Here is a 22,979-nt window from a genome sequence, read left to right on the forward strand (position 1 = left end):
CGGGGGCGCATGCGGAATGAGGTTGATTTATTCAGCCAAGGGGGAGAGTATGGGGTTGAGCATTTTTTCATTGTGCAATAAATCAGATACAGGTGTTTTGCGTATCACGAATATACATAGATGCATGTGAATGTTGCCACTATGGAAAGTGTGGATGGGATAACATTCGAAAAGATATCATGCAAAAGATAACGGAGCGGGTGTTTTTAAACGCTAAGGGACAGGGTCTAAGAAATTCACTAATTAGAGAAGCTGGACGACTTATATAGAAGGGGATGGACATACCACTACTTCAGATCCAGTTACGTCTTTTGTGTTGGAGAAAGCGAGTTGGGTCTTGGCTTTGGAATACAAGATGTACGTAGACGGCTTGCTCCCGTCAGGGTTCGTCCATTGAGCTGTGGTCATATAGTAAGTTTTCAGGTTACGATCAGGGAGCGTGGTATGGGCGTACCAGAGAGCGCTCCACTGGTTGAGTTCAGAGTCCAGATCATAGACATGTCTCCTTCGGCAACGTTCGTGAACGGTATGAGGCTGTAATCGGAATGACGAGACTAAGATGACGTGTCGGATGTAAAACATGGCAATGTGCGCACCCAGTAAGTTCAGAATCTGTCTGACCGATGTAAGGCGGTGAATATTTGGCATTCTGCACGATCAGGCAACTGGGGTCAGTACGGCGGCTACAAAGGGAAAGGGTGAAGGTACCAACCTGAGCCAACAGACTTCCGTTGACGCTGCCCTCAACGAACTTCAACACAACATCGCCACTAGCATCAGCACGACGCCGCCTCGTGGAACTGGCATCGGTGGTAACTTGGCTCCTAACATGGATACGCAGCCTGTCAGTTGTGTTACAATTTCGGGTGAGAGTATATATATACACACGGGTCGTCAGCAGAAAGATGGCCGAGCACAGTGCCATCGGCCAGAGTAATCGCGACGCGTCCTTGCGTTGTGCCTGCAGATGCGGCAGCTTGCCTAGCGGCTGTAGGAGGAGGTGTAGAGTATGAGTGGCTTGCATCGATGCAACAAACGCAGAAAAAAATAACGAACCAATGATGGGGGTAGGTGTTCTCTTGACAGGGGCCAGAGGACCGAGGTTGCGACGAAGGCGGTCGGCGTTGGTCTGCCTTACAGGAAGCTTCGCAGCATCAACGCAAGCAGTGGCCATAAATATGGCTGCCAAGAAGGCCACGAGAGAGATCAGGGAGCGAGTCTGTTGCATGGTTGTGGTTTGATGGAGGAGTCTGGGCGTTCGATGTGTGGAGATTGATGGGATGGATGAGGAAGAACAGTGAAGATGGAACTAAAGACAGAAGTTGTGATGGATAGAAACGCTAAGACGTTCTCGCTTATATACGAGTTAGCTTTGGTCATACCAGCCGCAAGTATCACCTCAGGGGGTGGAGTATATCCTAGACTTCCGATGCCTGTGCATCTTTTACGGTCTATCGATGAGCATGGCATCACCGGGAGTCAACTGCATCGCATGTCTCACACCCAAAAAAAACAAGAGGAAGAAAAAAGAAATCTGAGACATTTTGAGACCTCCTACTGAAAAGGCTGTATCGAGGGCGGTGTAACGACGTACGGTCCCGAGCATTACTTACTGTAGTTTTTCGCGCACAAGTTCGTGTCCCGTGTCCCACGGGGATCGCGAACGAACCTGTGCCCCGGGACAGTCCCATACCGTTGACCTGGAGTGAACAGGTAAACGGGACAAAGCGAGAATTAGCGAGTATTCAGAAAATATCCTGTTGACATCAATTTGACCTCATTTTGGCCTCGTCAATGCCTATAAGGTGAAATCTGGGGTTTGCTTGTCATTATATTGTATTAGGTGCAGAAAAGCAGCCAAGGAGGGGCCACAGGGCCGTTATGAAGCATGATATCCCTGGAAAAGCATGAAAGTTCGTGAACAGTGTCCCATGTCCCGACCTGCTTGTGAACCAGGACACAGGTGGATTATGTCATCACGGCAACGCCCGAGGGGCGGTGGCGTGAACTTCTGCTCGAAAAAGTACAGTATTCGGCATGATAGAGCGTTTGCACGCTGAGTAGCTGTGGAGTGGTTAAGTGTATCGGTGAACGATTCCCTTCACGTCATATATAACGGTTGGTCAGAGCCTAGGTCAAGCGCGAGCTCATGCATAACTCGGTATAATCGCGTGATAGGCAGGAGGTTGTCTCAGGCTTCGGTATCTTGAATGAACAAGCGTTGTCTTTCGCGGCATGTTTGGCTATTGCTTCGGGTCCTAACATGACCAAATACGACCAAACATGAGTGCCACTTGACTTTCAAGGCCGTAATGCAAAGAGTGTGGCGAGACGGGAGAGTGCAAAAGGGGGAGCAGGCTGCAGATGGGTTCATTTTTCCGAATGGATACGGATTGTGCATTTTTAGCTTGGACGACGTTGTCAAGGATCGAGCTAAGTGCGTATGCCGACCAATGGCCGACTGATTGTCCAATGTGACTGTATAAGGTGCCAGAAGAACAGTCACGCAAAAAAATTGAACTGTGGTTTTGGATGATTATTGCAAGGCTGATGATATGTAGCAAGTGTACTTAATGTATCATAAAGTGTATGTGCAGGAGAGGGGACAAGAAGGATCGTGCGAAATGGGGAGGAAACGAAAATCATATGATAACAACGGTGCTGGAGTGATGGGTGAGAAGGGATGCAGAAGGAGGGCTGTACAAACATGCGTGGAGTGTTACAAGTGCACAAAGAGAACAAAGCATGCTGGATCAGATTAGGGACATGCTTTTTATACGCTGAGCGAAAGGGTCTGGTAACGAGGGAAATATTAGCGACAATGATAGCTGTAGAATAAGGATGCGGACTTACGACTGCCTCAGCACCTTCGACAGTGTCGGTGTTGGAGAAAGTGAGCTGGGTCTTAGCCTTGTGGTAAAGGATGTACGTAGACGGTTTGCTGCCGTCTGGGTTGGTCCATTGGGCTGTAATGGGTCACGAATGAATAACAGGAGGTGACGAATTGGGAGGCTGTGGACATACCTGAAAGGGTTCCGCTGGTAGAGTTCAAGGTCCAAATCGTGGATAGGTCGCCTTCCGCAACGTTTGTGAATGGAATAGACCTGACAGGAGGGGGTGTGAGTGGAGGTAAGCTGTGGACTGGATGAGTGTGACATACCCAGTGAGGTCGGCATCAGTCTGGCCGATGTACGGTGGTGAATAGTTGGCATTCTACAGGGAGCGGCGGGTAATGAAGTCAGTACGCATTATCACGGCAAGAAACTCAGGGACAGACCTGGGCCAACAAGCTGCCGTTTGCGGCGCCCTCTACAAACTTCAAGACAACATCACTGCTGGCAGCACGGCGTCTCTTCGTGGTGGTGCTATCAGCGTTAACTTGACTCCTGTGTGGACTGTGAGTCATGGACTTTATATGGCTGTTGCGAATAGGACTCACGGATCGTCAGCAGAAAGATGGCCAAGAACAGTTCCATCAGCCAGAGTAATCGCGGCTCGCCCCTGGGTTGTCCCTGCAGAGGCAGCGGCTTGTCTGGCAGCTATGAGAATTGATATAGAATTGAGTATCCTGTATCAGATTAGGAAACAAGAAGAAAGCAACGAACCGAGGGCGGGAGTGGGAACCCTCTTGACAGGGGCCATAGGGCCAAGATTGCGACGAAGGCGGTCGGCGTTTGTTTGCCTAGTAGGAAGATTCGCAGCATCGACACAAGTGGTGGTCATGAGAATGGCTGCCAAGAAGGCGAGGAGAGAGATCATTGAACGGGTCTGCTGCATCGTTGAATGTGGATGGGGTTTACGAATGAGATAAGTGTAGATGTGGAAGTGGACGAAGAAGTTGGCGATGTTGGAGATGAGGATAAAAAGCCTTGGAGGCTCTCAGTTATATACCAGCTCTTGAGTAGGCGGCGAGTGGCCAAGGAAAGCGAGTGAAGCCTTAGACTGCCGTTATCTCGATCAGCCTTTGGAGCCAGCGCGAGAGTAATTAGCGTCATCTCGAGAGGCATTTGGAACGCATGTATCGCATTAGAAGAAAAAACCTGAGACGTCCTGCTTGAACCACTGCGGACGTGACATCCGACACTGTAATGAGAACTCCCGGCTGCTGTGCGCCATCTCAATCGATCCGATGGTGACAGGAGGCGCAAACTGCTTGTAGACTGCGACAGCCAGAAGCCGAGACGAACATGCCGAGAAAAGCGACGCGAAAGCGTGATACGAACGGGTGTCTCATTCGGAGGCATTAGCAAGTCACTGATCGGTCATACAGGTTGTTTGGCAAAGGCTTGAGATCCTATCAAGAACAAACACGAGCAAACATCGACGCCACTTGAGTTTCAGAATTCGAACGCATGACCGAACCGACGTTACTGAGGTTGCACTTACAGGAGAGGCAAAGACGAGACACACCTACTGATTCCAAAAAGTAGAGGGGTACAAAAAAAGCATAATGTGGAGGACTGATGAAGCATGTACAATGGTCAAGGAAAGAACCAAGAATAGGAGGAGCAGGTATAGTAAGTGGAATAAGACACTATTGATACATCCGAGTCGTGTTACCACAGAGAATCCGTTCATATCACCCCTCAGCACCGTAGCCTTCATGGAGGCGCGAGTTACAGCCGCTCGACGACAAAAAGACATTTTATGGCATGCCCACGATGACGCAAGCTATGCCGTGTCTACATATCTCAACCGCACAACCGCGCACCTTCCGATACCGAACTCCGTACAGTCCGCGAATCTATCCTGTCAGTAAAAAGAATCCACCGTCACAACTAGATAGCGCTATAAGAGGGGAACGCGCAAACGTTCGAGCACAGCAAAAGCAGGCGTATTAAGCTTGTGCTTGCGCCTCATCCTGCTCTGCCTCTGCCTCGGGTTCCTCGTCAATTCGCTCGTGTACCGTCGAATTATGGGCGCCGGACGCTGCCCTGGCTTCCCGTTTGCGTTTCGCGGACTCTTTCAACTTATCCCACTTCTCTCGGAATTTGTTGATCATTGCTTTCTGAGGGTTCAAAGACGATTGCGTGAGTCGTCGCAGCAGTAGCAGAACAAGACAGAGGTGGGAGACTGCGATCAAGTGCTGAACGTACCTGTTTCTCGTTCTCTATGCGTACAGCTCGGACTTCCTCTTCTAGTTCTTTGACGCGACGTGACAGTTGTGCCTCTTTATCGCGATTGGGAACAGTAGGGACAGGGAGGATAGCAGAGGGCATTGGAGGTAAGGCCATATTGAGGGCGTTGAGGTCGAATGCGGACTGTCCTGGACGCTGGATTACGGCAGACGCACCCATTGCGCGTTGTGCCTACAAGGCGGAGAGATAATGCGATGAGTATTTGCGTCTTTAGTACAGAAATCAGACGAGGGCATGAGAACACACCTGTGTGCGGGCCACAACAATGTTATCCCGAAGCTGATGGTCCTGTTCCTTACGGATTCTGATCGTACGTTCTGCGGTTTCGAGTTGTTTCCGGACAGCTTCAAGCTCGGACTTGAGTGACGAGACCTCTTTTTTGAGTGTGGACGTGGAAGGTTCGGATTTTGAGGGGATCATGCAGAAGGAGTCGGACGAGTCGTAGTCTGCGTTCAAGATGCTTGTTGAGCGCCAGAGGTGAGAACAAGGAGCTCATACTACTCACCTTCATCCACGATCTCATCAAAATCATTCCTCAAATCTACGATAGATTGGCTTATCCTGCTGGATTTCGCCATGGTACTCCGTGCACCGCCAGCGTCTCCATCATATGCGGTTGCGAACGAGTTGTCTGGCGAAAGAGCTCTCGACTGTCCTCTGGCGAATCCTTTTCTCGACCGTATAGTATCCTCCACATCCGTGTCACTGCTATTACTGCCTTCTCTCTTGAGGGTTCTTCGCGAAACCTCGTGGAAGCCAAGAGAAGCTGTGGCGAAGGCGACTGGTTGTGATAGATGGTCTAGTGTCTCCATTGCTTTCCAGAACTTGTTGAACGCGTCACCAGCGTCCGCAGACTGGCGATGTTCATGGGATGGGGGTATGAACGAAACCGAACTACGAGGGAGAAAATATAAGGTTGTATGACGTACCTGCTGTCCCAAAACCATGAATGATTCGTCAACTGTTTGCTGCGAGTCTATCATTGAAGGACCCCGGAGGTTCGATGTTGGAGTTGGTGAGGGACCTCGCGAAATGTTTGAAGGCGTGGGGGAAGGGCGTGTAGGGGAGGATAATTTCTGGGGTAGCGAAGGATCAATTCCGTCCTCTTTCAGCTTGTCGACTTTCCTCTGCAGCTCTTTCGCTTCCTTTATGTGTTCGTTATATAGCATCCGCAGTGTTCGCTTCGCCTATACACAAATGATAGTCCTAAATTGGAAATGAATGCGGGACACAACAAACTTCGAACTGACATTCTCGTCATTGGACGCCTCGACACAGGCCTGAAACGCGTCCGCGGCCTTCTTGTGCTCCTCAGAGGCGGGAATGAACAGGCCTTGGCTCAGATAATCGTCCGCGTTAGCAGCATGTTGGTGTGCCTGGGGAAGAACAGGGAAGACTGTCTCAGTCGAAAGCCATGACGTGACACGCGGGACAGTAGCGAGAAGATGAGGCGGGGACAATTACCGCGTTTAACGGCGAGGACACAGCAGACATCGTTGGGATTTCTTTACGGGAGATAAGTGGACAAGTGAGGGCAGATTTATGAGTAGATTCGATGGGAGAAAGCGGGGTGGAGGAGAGAAACAAGGAAATTTTGAATGAAAAGGGCCTGGAGGTGAAGTGGCAGAGATTCCCCAGATGCCTGAACCGGCTGATTAGGTACTTCCGCCACGTTTCCCATCGAGCCACCGTCCCGGTCCCACCTCCACCAATTAGCACTCGATAGATTCAAGTTGTGCTCAGGTTGGCTCTGTACCACAACTACTTGTTTTTGTACTTGGCTGCTAGAATACTTGCGATGCAAGGAATACGCATCCTTTCAAAGGAGGCATTTGTCCCACGAATTGTCCCGGGTAATTAAGAAGTGCCTAGACCCTGTGTGGGACATCCGCGTCTCCGAGACCAAGTCACTCCCCACTCACCGCTGGGCCATGTCGGATTCCCCGCTAAAGTGATGCCTGAGAACACGGAGAAGTAGTATCGCTTGTATATTCTATCTGCACCGTAGCCTACTGTTTCTTCATATCACCTTTTATCTGTATCCTGAACATGTCCTCGATTGGTGGCTACTTGCAGAGGAGGAAGTCAACACGGAAGCTCGCGAAAGTCAAGGTACGTGGGCAATACCTTCATCTCGTATTTATCGCATTCTGAAGGCATACATCCCTTAGGCGGCTACAGATACTACGGCTCTAGCGGAGGCTTGGGACACTATGACATCACGGACGACCAGTACCTGGTCCGCTACTACATCAACGAGCAAGCAGACTGAATCGAAGGCCACAGAGCACAATCACCAGACACAGGTAATATACGTCCTGTAACAGTTGATATCGTTTTGCTGACAGCGCAATGCAGGTACCCTCAGTCCAGAAGCTTCGTTCTTCTCATTTGGTCAGTGGTCACAATAAGCGTTGGCAGGTCCTTTGGAAACTACGACTTACATCATTATAGACTGTACCCAAGCTCCGATTGCACCATCCACATCCCCCTCCTCATCACCACACACCAGAAATCCATCCTATCGTGCTAGCATCTCCCGTAGCTCAGCATGCGCAACGTTCTACCGATCCCAGACCTCCGCCCACTCGCCGCGAAACCACTTCGAAGTCCATGGCAAGCCTCCGCCGCGCCATTGCCCAACCCTTTCGCCACACAGAATCTTCCTCAGGCAATACACCTCCCACTGAATACTTCTTCCAGGAAGAGCCAAGCCAGCCAAGTCGGCTGGGGCAAGTGAACTCGCATACCTCTTATGTGATCAATCCTTTCAGCTTTCGTCATGGACTCGCAGAGCAGGGTGAAGTTGTAGCAAGGGCAGGTCAAGATGAAGAATCAAACGATATAAGACAAGGGTGCGACATCAGCCGGGAGGATATCGCTCAGAGCAGAAAGAATACAGAGGAAAGCCCAGGTTCGTGGAGGCGCTCGAGCGGTGGCGTATTCTTCGCGACGAAGACTAGAGATGCTCCCTGTAACAACGTGAGTGCAGTTGCATACCTTACGATATACTTGAACCAATCCGATATTGACATAACCTTCTGCCTAAAATACAACAGAGGGATGAACCAGTGAAGACGGTCCTGGTCTCCAGATCGAGGTCAATCGTGAAGAAGCCCGCATACCTCGACCTGCCTGTCCCTACCGCCAGCCTTTCGTTTTTGGAGGAGATGCAAAGGGATGGACTGTGTATCGAAGCTTCGAGCGACAAACCGTAAAATATGATACGTCTTGGTCTCGTGGAGGTTGTATTCAGGCTTGTAGTCAAGGTCGAACATTGTTTTGAGCGAATCAATTTATCTGCACCGTCCAATGGCCTCTAAACTCAGCAGTAGTTCCGCATTAGAATGGCCATAATAGAGATACAATACAAAGCACAGGAGTTACATCAATCCCAGCCGAATGTCTGGTCCGCAAGATCTTCGTCATCCTCAGCTTTGACACCCAAGAACATGAGCATACTGACACGAGAAAGATAGCAAGAGTAAACGCGAACACTCACCTAGCAAATCGTACTGAGCAAACGTGGCGTCACCTGCTTGTACCAATATATCCCGCAACGACATACTCTTGCCTTCGTATACCTCGTCGTCTTCTCGCGTTTCTTCTTCCTCCTCTGCGACAGACTCTGAGAACGGTGCATCTGTCTCTGAACCTACGTCTTCTCCATCCCGTTGTTCGCTCACAGCGCTACCTTCACTTGCAACACTGGCGATCTCCGCCAGCTCCTGCACCTCTGTCTCCGCCTTCACCTCTCTCCCGGGCTCGACGATGTCCACTGACTCTGAACCTTGACCAATATCGACCATATGTTCCTCATCGAGGAGAGCCGGGATCTCCTCCACTGATACAGGTGCACTTTCAGCAGGTCTGGCCGACGAGGGCCTGGAAGAAAATGGATCTGAGGTAGCCGACAAGGGGATTAATCTAGGCCTCTTGAGTGTTCTGGAGGCTTTCGGGGTGCGATTTGTTATATTGAAGTTACTCGAGGTGGTGCTCTCGTTCATGGAATCAACAATCTGGTAAAAGATAAGATGTTGAATTGCATGAGTCACGAAGAAACAAAGAACACTGAAGAAACGAAGAACACATTGAGAAAGAGAAAGGTGTAATTGTACTAACACGCTCGGCTTCAATGGTCGTAGGGGTTGGGCGAACCTTGATTGGCGACGGTAGAGGCACCCTGGATGTAATTTCAGGTCGTGCGGGTGCAGCTCTGCTCTTGGTAATACGCAAAGGACCAGTCGTCTGAGAGCGTGAAGGTCCAGGCCGACTTGGAACGTCTCGTGTCACTGCTTTTGAGCCATTAGAGGGTAGAACGACGGTGGATTCAGTGAGTTAATCACCACGAGTTGCAGGTATGAAAAACTGACCGGCTTCGGTCGCCATGTATGAGATAGTTGGTTTTGACGGAATGGTAGGATACTGAGACAACTCGGTCATCAGAATATGATGCATATGCTCTTCTACGGTTCGGGGCCCTTTAGGCGTTGTCTTCGCAGGAGGATCCAGAGACGTAGGTGCCTAGGAAAGGGAATAAAATTGAGTGTTAGACGTGGGTTTGCGGTAACAGTGTTTGGGCGCTGAGCACTTACCTCAAAATCAACATTAAGCCCTGCATTATTCACCACCGGCAAATCCAAGACCACGTCCGGTCTGACTGCCGCTTGCACCCTTGCCTGAGCTTTCTCCAGTCGCGCATCGAGACCCTGACCCATTATTCGCATGCGACGCAAAGCTTCCTCTAGAGCGGTCTTACTGCGTTCTGCAGCATGCGATCGCTCTCTAAGCGTGATGTTCATTGAGAGGGAGGTGGTAGTTGATTGCACCGCAGTGTCTGCAGTCGTATGATCGGTGTCGGTGGACAAGGATGTTCGAGGTAAAAGTGGAGTAGTGAGTGCTTTGAGATGTGAAGGGTGATGGGCTGCGGCTGTGGCAAGAGGTTGAGCAGGTGGGCTCTATATCTATGAGTTACGCGAAGGCTAATCAACGTCAAAAAGTACTTACTTGACCGGGCGCAGGAGCTTGAATGGTCAATGGTTCAGAGTTACCCGAGGATATATGTTGAGGCGTTCTCTCGACATCCTTCAAGTTTGCTAGATCAAGCAGGAAATCCAGAGCTTTCTGTCCATCTGCATCTACCCACCCATCCCGTAATAGATCTGCTTTTCGCGATGCGCACAGTTCCACAAGCCGGTCTGTCGCGATAGACGCGTATCTCGATAATGGCTTGTGTTTTGGATCTGTGAGTGCTCTCTGGAAAGCGTCTTCGGTGAGTAATAGCGCTGTGGTTAACCGTTTGGAGGGCTACTGAAATTCCACTGACTCGTAAAGTATCCAATTCGTGCTGTCTTTGTAGCAGCAATGCAGCTGTGCGTTCCCATGCGAGTCGGTAGGACTGAGAAGAGACGACAAGGGATGCATATCGCATGGGCAGCTCTTGCAGACTAACCTGTCTGTGTAGATGAGATAGAAATTCGGGACTTTCCCGGCGAACAACTCACCAGTGCGGTATTCTCATCGGCATGTATGGTATCAGCAGATGTCGGACGTGAACTACTCCAAATTGCGTGTGTCGAGAGTGCGATCAGCAGGCGCTCAAAGCTGGATTGTTGTCAACGCTGTTGTTTGAATGTTACGATAGACAATACTGCGAGCATACCGGTCACCCGAGCACTCTTCGATTATAGACTTCCGCACTACTGTGTCTTTCCACCACCAAGCATCAGTTGTAGCATGATCCTTCTTATTCTTAGCATTATTTGAAGATGTCAAAACAGGTTGACTCTCTGGCCTAACGACTCGATTGCGCAACATTTCGACATATTTGGTCAAGGCAGTTCGAAATGCTGTAGATTCGGATGGTTGCAAACATGGATATGTCGGTAGAATCTACTAGCACCATGCGAGTGTGTTAGTTGCGAGAAAGTCACGCCTTAGAATGCGAGTTCGTACGCGTTTGGCTGCTTGGGCCGATCTCTCCACCTTTCCGACAAGGAAATAACAGACGTCCTCCATTGTCTTCGATCGCTCGCGAATGCCACGAACTTGGGGGTTGAATAAATCTTGGGTATACTCTGGATTATCAATATGAGGGCATCGAAGGAGATGTAGATGGATAAGGAGTAGTAGATGCAGGGGAATATTCAAGACTGCCATGTAAGAGGGACACGGGAAAGCTAGAAGTGTTCAAGATGCGTTACTAGGCTCAGTTTAGGGGGAGGTCCATGTCGCGGTCCGGGCCACATCCTGGAAAGGAAGTCAGGGTATGGTCCGCGGACCGTGGCTTCAGAGTACGCGCGCCCAAAGTCTGCAGCTCTTCTCCATCTCTTCTACATTCACCATGTCTATGTTCCAACGCGATCCCAGAGCTGGAGCCTTCCTCGGTGGTGACAGGGTATCTGGTCAGGATATCCGCGATCAGAATGGTGCGTTTCGAGAGTTACTTGCCCACCTTCATACCCTAAATGCATTCATTATGGACTTGCAGTCGTTGCGGCCATGACGATTGCAAACATCGTGAAAAGTTCCCTTGGGCCACTCGGACTGGATAAGATGCTGGTGGACAACATTGGAGTGCGTTGTGTAACCCTGCTGATTTCTTTGGATTCTGATGCGGCTCATAATTGTTAGGAAGTCACGATTTCTAATGATGGTGCTACGATCCTTGGCCTCCTTTCCGTCGAGCACCCAGCCGGTCGCATATTTGTCGATCTAGCTCAAAAGCAGGACAAGGAAGTTGGAGATGGAACCACATCTGTTGTCATCATTGCCGCTGAACTTTTACGACGGGCGAACGAGCTTGTAAAGGCGAAGATTCACCCTACGACAATCATCACTGGCTATAGGCTCGCGTGCAGAGAGGCGGTCAGGTTCATGCAGGATCAGTTGAGTGTGAAGGTAGATGCGCTAGGAAAGGATGCTTTGATCAATGCTGCGAAGACTAGTATGTCGAGTAAGGTCATCGGCGGGTATGTTCATCTCACATTTAATTCTTTTCAGAACCTTGAATTTTGCCTTCAGAGATGATGACTTGTTTGCACCGATGGCCGTCGATGCCATGCTTGCCGTCAAGACCACGAATTCGCGTGGGGAGACCAAATACCCTGTGAAGGCAGTCAATGTGCTCAAGGCTCACGGACGGAGTGCTCGCGAGTCTATCTTTGTGAAGGGTTACGCATTGAACTGCACTGTTGCATCGCAAGGTGCGTTTTGGGTTGCCGAGAACATATTGAAACAGTATTGAACTTCTATAAAGCCATGAAAACACGGATCACGAACGCCAAGATCGCCTGTTTGGACATCGATCTCCGCAAAATCCGTATGCAATTGGGTGTCCAAATCCTCGTCGAAGACCCTAACCAACTGGAAGAGATTCGTAAACGGTTAGTCAAGCATTATCCGTTCAGAATACCACTTATCATCGATCATTGTGACTTACAGCGAAGCCGATATCACTCTCGAACGTATTCGCAAAATCCTCGCTGCTGGTGCAAACGTCATTCTCACCACAAAGGGTATCGATGACCTTGCTCTCAAGGAGTTTGTGGAGGCTGGTGCCATGGCCGTTCGTCGGTGTAGAAAGGAGGACCTCCGTCGTATTGCGAAGGCAACCGGTGGTCAACTCGTTTCGAGTCTTGCAAACCTGAACGGCGACGAGACCTTCGAGGCGAGCTTCTTGGGTACCGCGGAGGAAGTCGTGCAGGAGCGGATATCAGATGACGAGCTGATACTGGTCAAGGGCACGAAGGTCGTCAGCTCTGCGTCGATCATCTTGCGTGGCGCGAATGATTATATGTTAGACGAGATGGAGAGGGCTCTGCACGATACGCTTTCGATTATCAAGCGCACGCTCGAGAGTGGCTCTGTAGTTCCTGGAGGAGGAGCGGTGGAGAGTGCGCTGAGCATCTACCTGGAGAACTTTGCAACGACTTTGGTTTGTCTCCATTACCTCACGGTTACGATGGCCTACTAATTTTTCGCGTCCCTAGGGCTCTCGGGAACAACTCGCCATCGCAGAGTTTGCCAGCGCGCTTCTTGTTATTCCCAAGACTCTCGCCGTAAACGCCGCAAAGGACGCGACTGACCTCGTCGCCAAGCTTCGGGCATACCACAATGCAGCGCAAAATGCACCGGCAGGAGATCAGAAGAAGGTTCTCCTTCGGTATGGCCTGGATTTGTTAAACGGGGAAGTGCGGGATAATGTGGCGGCGGGTGTGCTCGAGCCAACGGTCAGCAAAGTTCGCAGCTTGAAGTCCGCGTTCGAGGCTGCCGTATCTCTGCTCCGGATCGATGATGCCATTCAATGTGTTCCTGGTAAGTTCTCATGTGATAATTTTGTGGGTTACGGACGCTCATGTTTTACTTTGCAGAACAAAAAGCAGATGATGGCCACGGACATTAGAAGGAATGAAAGAGGAAGCGATATTCTGCTAGTAGATACACAAAAGTAAAGCATTGCCCGTTTTGTACTCTTGCACCTTTTTTGCGCTGGAATCTGTACCTCCGGCGTTTTCATCTAAGAAAATGGAGAGGGTCTGTCCTGCCTGTGTCGCACCAGGTCGCACCGAGCTTGTGTCCGAACAAGAAGGAACAAAAGTAGCGTGGTGGTCAGGGTCACGTGAGCATTTCCGTTGAACGACGCGTGGCGCTGTACTTCCGTGTCGGCGACACAACTGGGGGCGCCTTTATAACCTTTCCTCATACTCTCCTCTGGCGGCAACATAATAGTCGCGTCGGGACTCTCCAGCAAATTCGGTGGCGCTCCTGGCGGTCTCTCTTCGTCTCGCGTCGCGCTCTATGCTCTAGGCCAACTCTATGCAACAAGAAACAAATCCCACTTTCCTGCCTGCTCTGTCCCAGCGATTCATCAGTCTCGTATGGTCGTGTTTGGACGCAGACCTCTACAAATCCGCCCTATTTTATGCCGAACGTTATTTTTCTTTGGATCCGAGCAGTCATGATGCTCGCCATCTGTATGCCACCGCCATGCTTCGCTCTGGCCAACCACATGCGGCCTTACACATTGTCTATGCCACCAAGGATTCCATACCGTGCAGCGGCTGCCTCGAAATTGGGTCAAAGGCTAGTAGTTCTCTGGGAAGACATAGACAGGCGCGAGAAACATTGGAGGAGAGCCTGAAGCAACCATATACGCCGACACGTGCGTTCATGTACTTCCTCGTTCTTTCCTTCCCGATTCTGATATGTTGAGGTGTCTCTGGCCAGCATCACTTGGTTCCCGATCCGCCCGCGCATTCCCCGAGGAAGCCATTCTTCATTGTCGATCTGGGACAAGCGCACTGAAAGGCAACCTCCCCGACCAGGCTCGCAAGAGCTTTCAAGAGGCTCTTCGACTTGATCCCATGTTATGGGAGGCTTTGGAAGGACTCTGTTCGCTAGGTATGCTCTTTAAACTTCTCTTTGACCCCGCGCACGACCAGCCAATGCGATCATCCCCAGGTGATGTGCCTGAGATCGAAGATCTCTTTCCATCTCGACCTACTCCAGTAAAGCGGCCAGTTGCAGAGGAACCTCCAGCGTTCAAACTTCCACCAGTCCCCGTTGCTACCGGAGTAGGATTTTTCACTCCTGATACTGGGAATACGGGAAACCTCTTCCGCGGTTTCCGAGCAGATCAAGGGAATGTACAACCGCTTCGTCTAGGGCCGCGAGATTCCCTGTAAGTTGCAGCCGCAAATTCACCGCTCACGCACTTCTGACTTCATGATCGGATTTACAGTGTTTCAAACGAGTCTGTCGTGTACCCACCGGAGAACTCTCTTATGGCAGCACATACCCGGCCCTCACGATTACCAACCGCGACACAACCCTCTCGTCCACTCTCTTCCTCCGATGAAGTCGGACCCGTCACGAAGAAGTTGCGGCGACCAATCGCTGGAACGCGACGCGCGGGCGAGGCAGCGAGCAAAGCACTCAAGCAACAATCGATATTGGCAGGGGTGGCGGAAGATGCACGCTCGAAAAAGGCACGCGCACGCCCGGCCTTGACCGTCTCTAACTCCTACTCATCTCTGGCCGGTCGCCGACCCCAGTCTGCGGCGGCGTCCTCCAGGAATACGACAGTCGCCGGTGCCGGCAAATCGGAGCGTGATACGAATGCAGCACTTACGCGACGGAGCGCACGGCTTATGGGTGGAAACAGCAAGGCGACCACTTCTACCAAGGTTCGTGAACATATCATGTCCATATTTGTCTATCCATTTGGAACTCAGCTGGATTGAGGGTTTCTTTAGCAGCCAGCAGCTCGAGAACGTAAACGACAAGCCACACGAACCACCTCCCGGTCGATAGACTCCGACACTGAGGACGATCCCCATCCTCCTGCTGAGCTTCCTAGATCGACAACACCACCATCAGCAACACATTCACCACGATCGGCCTCCTCGAGCAATACGGCTGCTCAAGAACAGGCCGCACAAGAAGCGTATGACGCCGAGCTAGCAGATCAGTACATCTATGATCTAATGCGACTGTTTGCAAGCGCAACAAGAGCATTAGCAATGTATGATACAAAGTTATGTCTCGATGAGCTTGAGAAGCTGCCGCATGTACACCAGCGTTCACCACTGGTGATGGCTATGGTCGGACGAGCTCATTTTGAGAGGGCAGACTACACCGCTGTACGTACTTCGCACTCCCTTTCCTGGTCTTCTGCGACTGACTTTGACCGTATAGGCGGAGAGAGCTTTCCAGGCTGTTCGAGCGTTAGAGCCATGCCGGCTATATAACATGGAATTGTTTTCGACACTCCTATGGCATCTGCAAAGAACGGTTCAACTTTCCTTTCTCGCCCAAGAACTGCTCTCAATTGATCCGCGGTCACCTCAAGCTTGGATAGCAGTCGGCAACACGTTTTCGCTGCAGAAAGAGCGTGGACAAGCTTTGACGTGTTTCCGTCGTGCGTACGCACTCGATCCCACTTGCGCGTACGCCTTCACCCTGGCCGGGCATGAGCTAATTGACGAAGACATCGACAATGCTATATTGGCGTTCCAGACGGCTTTACGTGCTGATAGCCGACACTACAATGCATGGTATGTTTCTTCTTTCATCCCATGGACAACCTTCTTTTTTGGGTTTGCGGCACGACGCTTATCACCCGGCCAGGTATGGGTTAGGGACATGTTACCTTAGGATGAGCAAAATCCGCATGGCCGAATACCATTACCGGAAAGCGGCGGAGATCCATCCAAACAATGCCGTGTTGTTGGGTTGTGTCGGGATGGTAAGCTTTTTCCTGACCTGGCCTTCCTAACTTGATCACCGGACGGGACTGGTCGGCATTAATGGGTGTGAGGGCTAACATGGTCGTCTGCGACTTTTTAGGCTGTTGAACGCCGCGGAGATCGCGAGGGAGCACTAGCACTCTTCAACGAAGCAGTCAAACTCTCGCCTGAGAACGCGCTGGTGCGCTATCGGCGAGCGAAAATGCTTATCGGTATGAAGCGATACACGGTGAGTTTTGGCTGGGTGGTTAATTTGGTGCCGTACGTGTTGGAGCTCATGGCGCTCGCTCCTGTCCGTTGCTTGTACAGGCTGCCGTGAGGGACCTGGAGTATCTCCGCGACTCGACACCCGAAGAGTCGAACGTTATCTTCCAGCTAGCGCGGGCGTACCGGTTGATTGGCGACGAGGTCAAGTCAGCGCAGCTGCTCGCCGTCGCACGCGATGTGTCCCCAAAAAGCGTGAACAAGATCAAGAAGCTTCTGGAGACGGTGAAAGACGAGGAGGCGGGGGACGAGATGGACGAAGGATGAGACGGGGGGCTGGTTTGTATATTCCCTGGAGCTGGACATGTTCTCTCTCATACCACTGTATCGCTGCACAAGTTCGGACCAATGTTTTTTGTTTGTTTATTTGTCAACTCATCGAATTTGTGTGCTCGTCCGTGCTTGGGGGAGATCATGGCGGAATGTGGTCACCGCTTGAGTGCTGTTGCGATGGATGTCGCGAGGAGTGGCAGGGTCGATACGCAATCGGACAGGCTCGGGAGGCAAGGCTCCGATTGCGCGACGACGTGACTTGCGTGACAGCGTTGTCGTAAGCGCGTGCGAACCGCGGCGCCAGACTCGAGTCAAGGCGTCCGATATAAAGGCGGACTGGCCGCGCCTCCTCAGCCCAACTCTCCTCGTACCTTGTCCAATGTCCCGCTCATAAGTCCCCCCCAGCGTCCGCCCCGTCCGGTCCCTCTACCCCCAAGTGCTCTCGTCAGTTGCAGACTTGGGCCGACCCCTCATAACCATGGTCGACAAGCAAGCCCGTAAATCCAAACACGGCACCATCCTCTTCGAACCAGTCATAGTCTATCGTATACACCGCTGAATTACCGGCCTCTTTTAGTGGTATGTTCTCCACGAATACTCTAAGTAGTTCTCTTTCATTAAATACGCGTTTCTCGTGTTCTATAGTGCATCCCGCCACGCCCACCCCCTCCATTCATCACTGTCATATCGCCACCCGCTCCAACCATTCGTACATGTCAGCACAGCAACCGAGCTTATTCCAGGTCGCCCGCTCCAAGCTGCAACTCTCGCACGGAACCACGAGTTCCCGCGACAAGTGCAGCTTGCACCGCTGGGTCCTCCTCAAAAACTCCCTCATTCACTCACAGCCTTCCTCTCCGGCCCCACCTTGCAGCCAGGCCGATGTAAATTCTGTATATGCTACTGAAGAGGACGAAGAGGACGACATGGTCTGCGCCGACGAGGAGCACGACTCGTTCATGTTCCCCGACGCGGGCATGCTTGTCGACCCCTCGCCACCACGAGACACTCCGGAATCCGAGTCCCAATGGTTCGACTCTCTGCTCGAATCGTTAGGTGACGAGGACGTAGAGGACTATGCCAACTCCCCGGATGACGACGAGCCCCCTTTCACCCCTCCCGTTTCTCCTATGTCTTCCTCGGACGATCTCATCGGTCACCACCCTGTGTATAACGACCCTCCGATTGCGATGCCATACCCTATTGTCTACCCGCCGTACCACTCCTCCCTCATTCGGCCACTCGAGTTCGACTCCCTTAATTGCTCATACCCGCCACTCGACCTCGCCCTGCCCTACTACGAGTCGGAAGACGTCGACGACATGCCCGTTCCTGACGCTATAGAGGATCTGTCAGACGACGAGTCGGATTCCCTGTCTACGCCGTCTCATTCTCGATCCATTCCCATGTACCAGGACGCCATCCTCAGGCCGCGGCAGGGCCGGGACGAGCCGCAGGTATACGTTGATACGGACGACGCCTACTTCTACCCTTTCGAACTCGACCCGCTCCCTTTCCCAGAAGATCATCGTACTTCGCCTCATGCGTTTAATCACGTCTATCATCAGGAGTGCTAGGCACTAGTTATTATTGCATCTTTTCTCTGTAACATATTGCTGGTTTCCCTGTTCGTCTTTGTTCTTGCCTCGTTCTTGTCCTCTCATCCTCTCTCTCTATTTCTCTCTCTGCTCTCTCTCTCTCTTGGTCTCATTATCATCGTCACCATCACTCCCCCACTCCACTTGCCCCTTCCCCATCCCCACTGCCACTTGCCCCTTATACATACTTCGACATTTTACCCCTGCATCATATCATTTTTCTAGTTCTTTTATAGTCTTGCGCTCTATTTCGTGGCATCCCTCTCTCTCTTCCTTTGATGACTTCTCTCCTCGTACTCTTGCTCTCTCGTACCTACACTTCCATATCTTTTTGGGAATACACTGCTGCTGCTCTTCGTTCACATCCGTCCCGTCACCGTCTGTCTGCGTTCCTCCAAGATAACTCCGAGTCGCGTCGACAGGAGATAACTGGCCAGTGGTGCACCCACCCACTGACGCAGCGTGTAAGGAACCGTGACGCAGCGCGATGTGGGAGGAACCCGGGAGCCCAGATATGACGCCAATTTGGGGGGCACGCGAGCAGTGTTTCTACTTCCAAGTATAGACTGGGCCGGATGCAAAACTACGTAACAATCAAATCCCGCGCGGGGATTCGCAATTCGTCACGAACGAACGCACGGACTCACGGGATCGGAGATCGCAGAAGACGGTTTACGGTTGCGGGAGTTGAAATGTCCTGACTCTTCCCCCATGTGTGCAGTGACTGGTGTGCCCGGCCAAAGCGAGAAACCGCGAAGGTTTCGTTTTTCTTTTTGTTGTGAGATGAGACCTCCAGGAGCCTTCAAGCGGAAGCTTGAGACTCGCATGCCAGATAAGACAACTGTCGCAGATTGGTTCAATGCGGTCGCGAGAGCCAGGCTCGTAACTTTCACTATATCATGTTCGAATTTGCCGGATGCGTGACAGAAAACTCGAGGCTGGTATCCTAGCCTCGCGCGTTTAATTACCGTTTCGGTTTTTTGGAATTTAGGCTGATCATGTCCACGAAAGCCTAGACGGTCTGAGCCGCAGGTAAGCCGGCCAAATTTCGTGCTACCACATAGATATCTAAGCCGCCTGGACCACGGACGGTTTCTGTGACTGGCAGGATTCGACGACGGTACAGACCCGTGCGGTACGCTTCAAGCTTCAAGCTCATTCTAAGCTTCGCTCGACCCCACCCAGGGAGCGTTTTCAGTGGGGCCATATTACCCTGCACCTGACGAAGCTCTAGCGGGATGCAAATATTCACCGCCTGATGCGTATGTACCCATTGACAGTACGGCAACGACGAAGCCCCCACCGTGAGCACTCCGACCGGCTCCACGGACTCGAATATCTATACCGTACAATAGTATCCCATGGTCAGTCGTGCACGGCACATGTCCGATTCGCTAAAATGTTTCCATCATCGAGACGTCGACGAACTCTATTATGCGTCCTGATAAGTCCCGAGACGCGCGCCTTCATGTTCTTTGCATGCATTGAAAGAACCCAACCGTCCACTTATTCACAGCTGCGAATGGGAAGAAAGCACCGAGCGTAGAGCTCCACGAATGTGAGCGTTTACAGGTGTTCACCCACAGCTGTTGGCTTCCTTCGATGACCCAGCGGCGTTGCGCGTTTCGCGATCTGTTTTCGTCGCCTTGCTGATGATAAGTAGAGGCCATGGTCATCATCACACCGGAACGTGCCTGCAAGCAAGCCAGCCAGCCAACGAACACGTACCGACCAATCAAGCAGCCGTAGGCCAGGCCTGCCAATGGTCGACGGTATCTCGTTCCTCGTTCTCGCCCTGCAACTGTAGGTGGGAGATCTGTTGCACTCCGAGTCTACACCCATCGGGTTCTTCCCGCTGATGGTGGGTCTGGCCTGCATGATGTCGATGAGAGGGACTTTGAACGTTCGAACCTTGCGTGGTCCCGCTGGTAGGATGGAAAGTATCGGGTTCTGATCCTGATACGTATGTCATGGGAGGCTGGCTGGTCAAAGCGCTGTGTTCCACAGATAGATTTGGATCGCACCGGTCACGTCCTTTTTGTGTGAATCAAAGGACTGCCGCCGAGGGACCGAAGATCCCAAGACTTTGGCAGAACGAGGTGAACCTAAACGGACGGCGCCACGCGACCAGCGAACACAAGGATCTTTCCATCCAGAGTCACAGACGAAGAACGAACGAACCGTGACAGACAATGATACGTATCATACGTCCTTGTAAAAACACGAGGTGCTCGATTCAGAAACAATAAGTGAGTCGAACGCCACGGGTACCACTGCAAGTCGGACAAACTTGTCCCCTTGACTCGCCCTTATCGTCCACCCAGGTTCTACAGACAGCGAAACCTTCAGGTCAGCCCCCTCAAGCCTAGTCATACGAAGCACCCTTGCGCTCCCGTCGTCCGCGTACGCCCCACAGTCACAAAACCGTCGTTCTCCCCGCTTCCGGCGCCTGTATCAGCCTCCTGGGCCTGAGCGCCGTGACCTCGAGGAGCTTGATCATCTTCAGCTTGGGCGCCTAGCTCGGGCGGCAACTCCCAGAATGCGTTATCGCTGGGAGGAGGTAGCGCTGGCGTTTGTGTTTGTGTTTGCGTTTGTGGCGTAGAGGGGGCGAGAGCTGCAATATATTGTATCGCAGTGCTCGTGAAGGCGTTCGGGTAAGTCGACCCGGTCGGGAGCGGTCGGGTTGACAGATAAGGCGCTATGTCATGACAAGGTGTTTGTTTTCGTTGAGCGTTCGTTTCGGGATGATGGTGAGCAGGCGAGGGAAAGACAAGTACAAGAGCGGCCAAGAAGAGGATAGGACGGGATAAGGGGACAAGGCGTATCAGTGTGAAGAATGCAGCTCATAGGGTCTTGGGAATGGAAGGTAGTCGTGAAGGGATAGGTTGGAGACAGAAGGGCGAGGGATATTCGAATTCAGATGTGGGAAGATGGCTGGCAAAGTAGGGAGCAGTGTGGCCCGGAGAGCCGGATGACTGCTTGGGAAGAACCGTCGAAAGAAAATAGTAGTGGTGATGTGGCGCCTCCGGAGTAGGTGGGATGGGTAGATGAAATGCGAAACAGGCGGAGTTGAACGAGGGAAGCGTAGAAAGAGAACTCACTGAGCCGAGAGATGCAAGGGAATTCAGCCATGAGCACATGAGACGGATGACTAGAAGGGTGTTGTCATCAGGCGAACGAGCAGACGAGTGTGGCGTGACATGGTTAGATGGAGATGAACTGTCGGTTTTCGATGTGGCGCAGAGATAACGTACCTGTCAAGATATTCTCTGAAGTTATTACAGATCATGAAGAGGTTAGACAGCCGTTCAGGCGTCCAGTTCTCGCGCAGTAGGCGTTCGTAAAGTTTCTTGTCGCAATGTGGCATGAACAGTAGGGTTGGCGTTTCGATAGAATAACGTCCATGCTGCAATGGAAAGATAGTGCAATCAAAGGTTCAGGAGACCACCTTTAACAAATGCATACTAACTAGCTAGAAAGCGAGAGCCACTAACTTTGTTCTCCGACAGCACTGATATCTGGAGGCCATTGAGAAATTTTACGTCCTCATCCGTGAACACAGGGTCATAGACGAAGATCCTACTAAGGTCCTACAGAGCAAAGGTGAGGATTAGCGTGAAGACTATATTAGATCGCCATGGCCCCTGCACATACCAAGGAGTTACGTTGACATATCTCGAGGAGAAGGGCCAGCTGGGCACGAGCCTCTTTCGATGAAGTGGGACATCCTAACCCAAGACACAACACGCGCGAAAAGTGCGATGAGCCTTCAGTCAAGGCGCCAGTCATAAGGCCTGTTCACGAGCGAGAAAGCATATTGTTATGAAACATTAGAATTGCCCTCCGTAGATCGAGATAACGACAAGGAGAAAGAGGTATGCGTACGAACGGTGACATTGATCGAGCCATGAGCCAGACTTGAGCTCTTCTGCACAGCGCGTGTAGAGGTCTGCGGCGTTAGGAGTTTGAGTGGGGTGCTTTCGCCTTTTTCGAGATTTAGAAGGCTTGAACGAGTCGTTGTATTGAAATGGTGATGCCTCGAGAGTGGCAGACATATCTAGCTCGAGTACAGGACGATGAAGGTCACGGCAGGATGACAAGTCAGAAATTCAAAGCGTCACTTGTGTAGGCTTCCCAGAGCTTCCCACGGTCATGGATGTGGCGCAACTCAATCCATCTTCATAGTGAACGGACTGCGAGTAATATACGAGGGTGTAGTAGTGCGAGAATATTCGGGCAGAGTTGAACACATTGGCGGGCATTGGGCCACTCAGAGTCTGGTCACCCTAGGACGGCATGGGCTTTGATCCCTCTGAATCCGGACTGCTGTACTGCCAGAATACAGCTAGTCGGCATGTCGCCACCATCTGCTGCGACAAGGAAATCTCTAAGCTTCATTCAACGTGATCCTGCCCTGAGCACTGGCCAGAACGGTCAAATCTTTAACGGATCAATGG

At 51.5% G+C, this 22,979-nt stretch overlaps 9 protein-coding genes across 9 annotated transcripts; 4 read left to right on the forward strand and 5 right to left on the reverse strand.

The window, feature by feature from the left end:
• Nucleotides 1–53: 53 nt before the first annotated feature.
• Nucleotides 54–1,228, reverse strand: STEHIDRAFT_166596 (uncharacterized protein; the record flags this gene model as incomplete). Its single annotated transcript, XM_007301294.1, has 7 exons — nt 54–227; nt 286–398; nt 455–534; nt 597–649; nt 713–824; nt 889–988; nt 1,057–1,228. The coding sequence occupies 7 exons, from the start codon at nt 1,226–1,228 to the stop codon at nt 207–209; spliced, it is 651 nt and encodes a 216-aa protein (XP_007301356.1). The 3' UTR covers nt 54–206.
• A 1,320-nt stretch (nt 1,229–2,548) lies between these two features.
• Nucleotides 2,549–4,215, reverse strand: STEHIDRAFT_166597 (uncharacterized protein). The gene is made up of 7 exons (XM_007301295.1): nt 3,606–4,215; nt 3,440–3,539; nt 3,278–3,386; nt 3,161–3,213; nt 3,025–3,104; nt 2,854–2,966; nt 2,549–2,794 (listed from the first exon to the last, which is right to left on the reverse strand). Exons 1-7 carry the CDS (start codon nt 3,775–3,777, stop codon nt 2,774–2,776), a joined length of 648 nt encoding a protein of 215 aa, XP_007301357.1. The 5' UTR covers nt 3,778–4,215; the 3' UTR covers nt 2,549–2,773.
• Nucleotides 4,216–4,394: 179 nt separating this feature from the next.
• Nucleotides 4,395–6,709, reverse strand: STEHIDRAFT_145494 (uncharacterized protein). The gene is made up of 7 exons (XM_007301296.1): nt 6,603–6,709; nt 6,389–6,514; nt 6,068–6,325; nt 5,644–5,992; nt 5,385–5,584; nt 5,097–5,309; nt 4,395–5,008 (listed from the first exon to the last, which is right to left on the reverse strand). Exons 1-7 carry the CDS (start codon nt 6,630–6,632, stop codon nt 4,838–4,840), a joined length of 1,347 nt encoding a protein of 448 aa, XP_007301358.1. The 5' UTR covers nt 6,633–6,709; the 3' UTR covers nt 4,395–4,837.
• Nucleotides 6,710–7,187: 478 nt separating this feature from the next.
• Nucleotides 7,188–8,356, forward strand: STEHIDRAFT_108920 (uncharacterized protein; the record flags this gene model as incomplete). The annotated part of the gene is made up of 5 exons (XM_007301297.1): nt 7,188–7,250; nt 7,310–7,444; nt 7,497–7,532; nt 7,593–8,120; nt 8,198–8,356. The coding sequence occupies 5 exons, from the start codon at nt 7,188–7,190 to the stop codon at nt 8,354–8,356; spliced, it is 921 nt and encodes a 306-aa protein (XP_007301359.1).
• Nucleotides 8,357–8,526: 170 nt separating this feature from the next.
• On the reverse strand, nt 8,527–11,156 carry STEHIDRAFT_154237 (uncharacterized protein; the record flags this gene model as incomplete). The annotated part of the gene is made up of 10 exons (XM_007301298.1): nt 8,527–8,573; nt 8,641–9,157; nt 9,261–9,433; nt 9,512–9,662; nt 9,734–10,096; nt 10,146–10,394; nt 10,465–10,590; nt 10,643–10,742; nt 10,801–11,030; nt 11,094–11,156. 10 exons carry the CDS (start codon nt 11,154–11,156, stop codon nt 8,527–8,529), a joined length of 2,019 nt encoding a protein of 672 aa, XP_007301360.1.
• Nucleotides 11,157–11,487: 331 nt separating this feature from the next.
• On the forward strand, nt 11,488–13,674 carry STEHIDRAFT_93376 (T-complex protein 1; the record flags this gene model as incomplete). The annotated part of the gene is made up of 8 exons (XM_007301299.1): nt 11,488–11,566; nt 11,629–11,714; nt 11,772–12,109; nt 12,162–12,343; nt 12,397–12,523; nt 12,582–13,074; nt 13,130–13,454; nt 13,511–13,674. 8 exons carry the CDS (start codon nt 11,488–11,490, stop codon nt 13,540–13,542), a joined length of 1,662 nt encoding a protein of 553 aa, XP_007301361.1. The 3' UTR covers nt 13,543–13,674.
• A 153-nt stretch (nt 13,675–13,827) lies between these two features.
• STEHIDRAFT_119417 (TPR-like protein) lies at nt 13,828–17,007 on the forward strand. The gene is made up of 9 exons (XM_007301300.1): nt 13,828–14,301; nt 14,367–14,540; nt 14,601–14,820; nt 14,881–15,325; nt 15,395–15,781; nt 15,837–16,195; nt 16,269–16,386; nt 16,488–16,616; nt 16,697–17,007. Exons 1-9 carry the CDS (start codon nt 13,956–13,958, stop codon nt 16,916–16,918), a joined length of 2,400 nt encoding a protein of 799 aa, XP_007301362.1. The 5' UTR covers nt 13,828–13,955; the 3' UTR covers nt 16,919–17,007.
• A 395-nt stretch (nt 17,008–17,402) lies between these two features.
• On the forward strand, nt 17,403–18,554 carry STEHIDRAFT_75173 (uncharacterized protein; the record flags this gene model as incomplete). Its single annotated transcript, XM_007300568.1, has 2 exons — nt 17,403–17,469; nt 17,570–18,554. The coding sequence occupies 2 exons, from the start codon at nt 17,403–17,405 to the stop codon at nt 18,499–18,501; spliced, it is 999 nt and encodes a 332-aa protein (XP_007300630.1). The 3' UTR covers nt 18,502–18,554.
• A 1,703-nt stretch (nt 18,555–20,257) lies between these two features.
• STEHIDRAFT_166602 (SRR1-domain-containing protein) lies at nt 20,258–22,577 on the reverse strand (the record flags this gene model as incomplete). The annotated part of the gene is made up of 7 exons (XM_007301301.1): nt 20,258–20,394; nt 20,930–21,220; nt 21,624–21,673; nt 21,777–21,928; nt 22,017–22,112; nt 22,177–22,316; nt 22,412–22,577. 7 exons carry the CDS (start codon nt 22,575–22,577, stop codon nt 20,258–20,260), a joined length of 1,032 nt encoding a protein of 343 aa, XP_007301363.1.
• Nucleotides 22,578–22,979: the final 402 nt, after the last annotated feature.

Source organism: Stereum hirsutum (assembly GCF_000264905.1).
Source record: "Stereum hirsutum FP-91666 SS1 unplaced genomic scaffold STEHIscaffold_3, whole genome shotgun sequence".
NCBI lineage: Eukaryota > Fungi > Basidiomycota > Agaricomycetes > Russulales > Stereaceae > Stereum > Stereum hirsutum.

What these genes read in the sequence shown, in the direction of transcription:
- STEHIDRAFT_166597 (XM_007301295.1), bottom strand. Translation starts at nt 3,777, where the DNA reads ATGCAGCAGACCCGTTCAATGATCTCTCTCCTCGCCTTCTTGGCAGCC. An exon ending in ACGGCAGCTTGTTGGCCCAG is followed by an intron (nt 3,214 to 3,277) that starts GTCTGTCCCTGA and finishes CGCTCCCTGTAG; the next exon opens with AATGCCAACTATTCACCACC. An exon ending in ACTGATGCCGACCTCACTGG is followed by an intron (nt 3,105 to 3,160) that starts GTATGTCACACT and finishes CCCTCCTGTCAG; the next exon opens with GTCTATTCCATTCACAAACG.
- STEHIDRAFT_145494 (XM_007301296.1), bottom strand. Translation starts at nt 6,632, where the DNA reads ATGTCTGCTGTGTCCTCGCCGTTAAACGCG. An exon ending in TTGTTGTGGCCCGCACACAG is followed by an intron (nt 5,310 to 5,384) that starts GTGTGTTCTCAT and finishes TCCGCCTTGTAG; the next exon opens with GCACAACGCGCAATGGGTGC. An exon ending in GCATAGAGAACGAGAAACAG is followed by an intron (nt 5,009 to 5,096) that starts GTACGTTCAGCA and finishes TTGAACCCTCAG; the next exon opens with AAAGCAATGATCAACAAATT.
- STEHIDRAFT_119417 (XM_007301300.1), top strand. Translation starts at nt 13,956, where the DNA reads ATGCAACAAGAAACAAATCCCACTTTCCTGCCTGCTCTGTCCCAGCGA. An exon ending in CTAGGGCCGCGAGATTCCCT is followed by an intron (nt 14,821 to 14,880) that starts GTAAGTTGCAGC and finishes TCGGATTTACAG; the next exon opens with TGTTTCAAACGAGTCTGTCG. An exon ending in AGCCGACACTACAATGCATG is followed by an intron (nt 16,196 to 16,268) that starts GTATGTTTCTTC and finishes TCACCCGGCCAG; the next exon opens with GTATGGGTTAGGGACATGTT.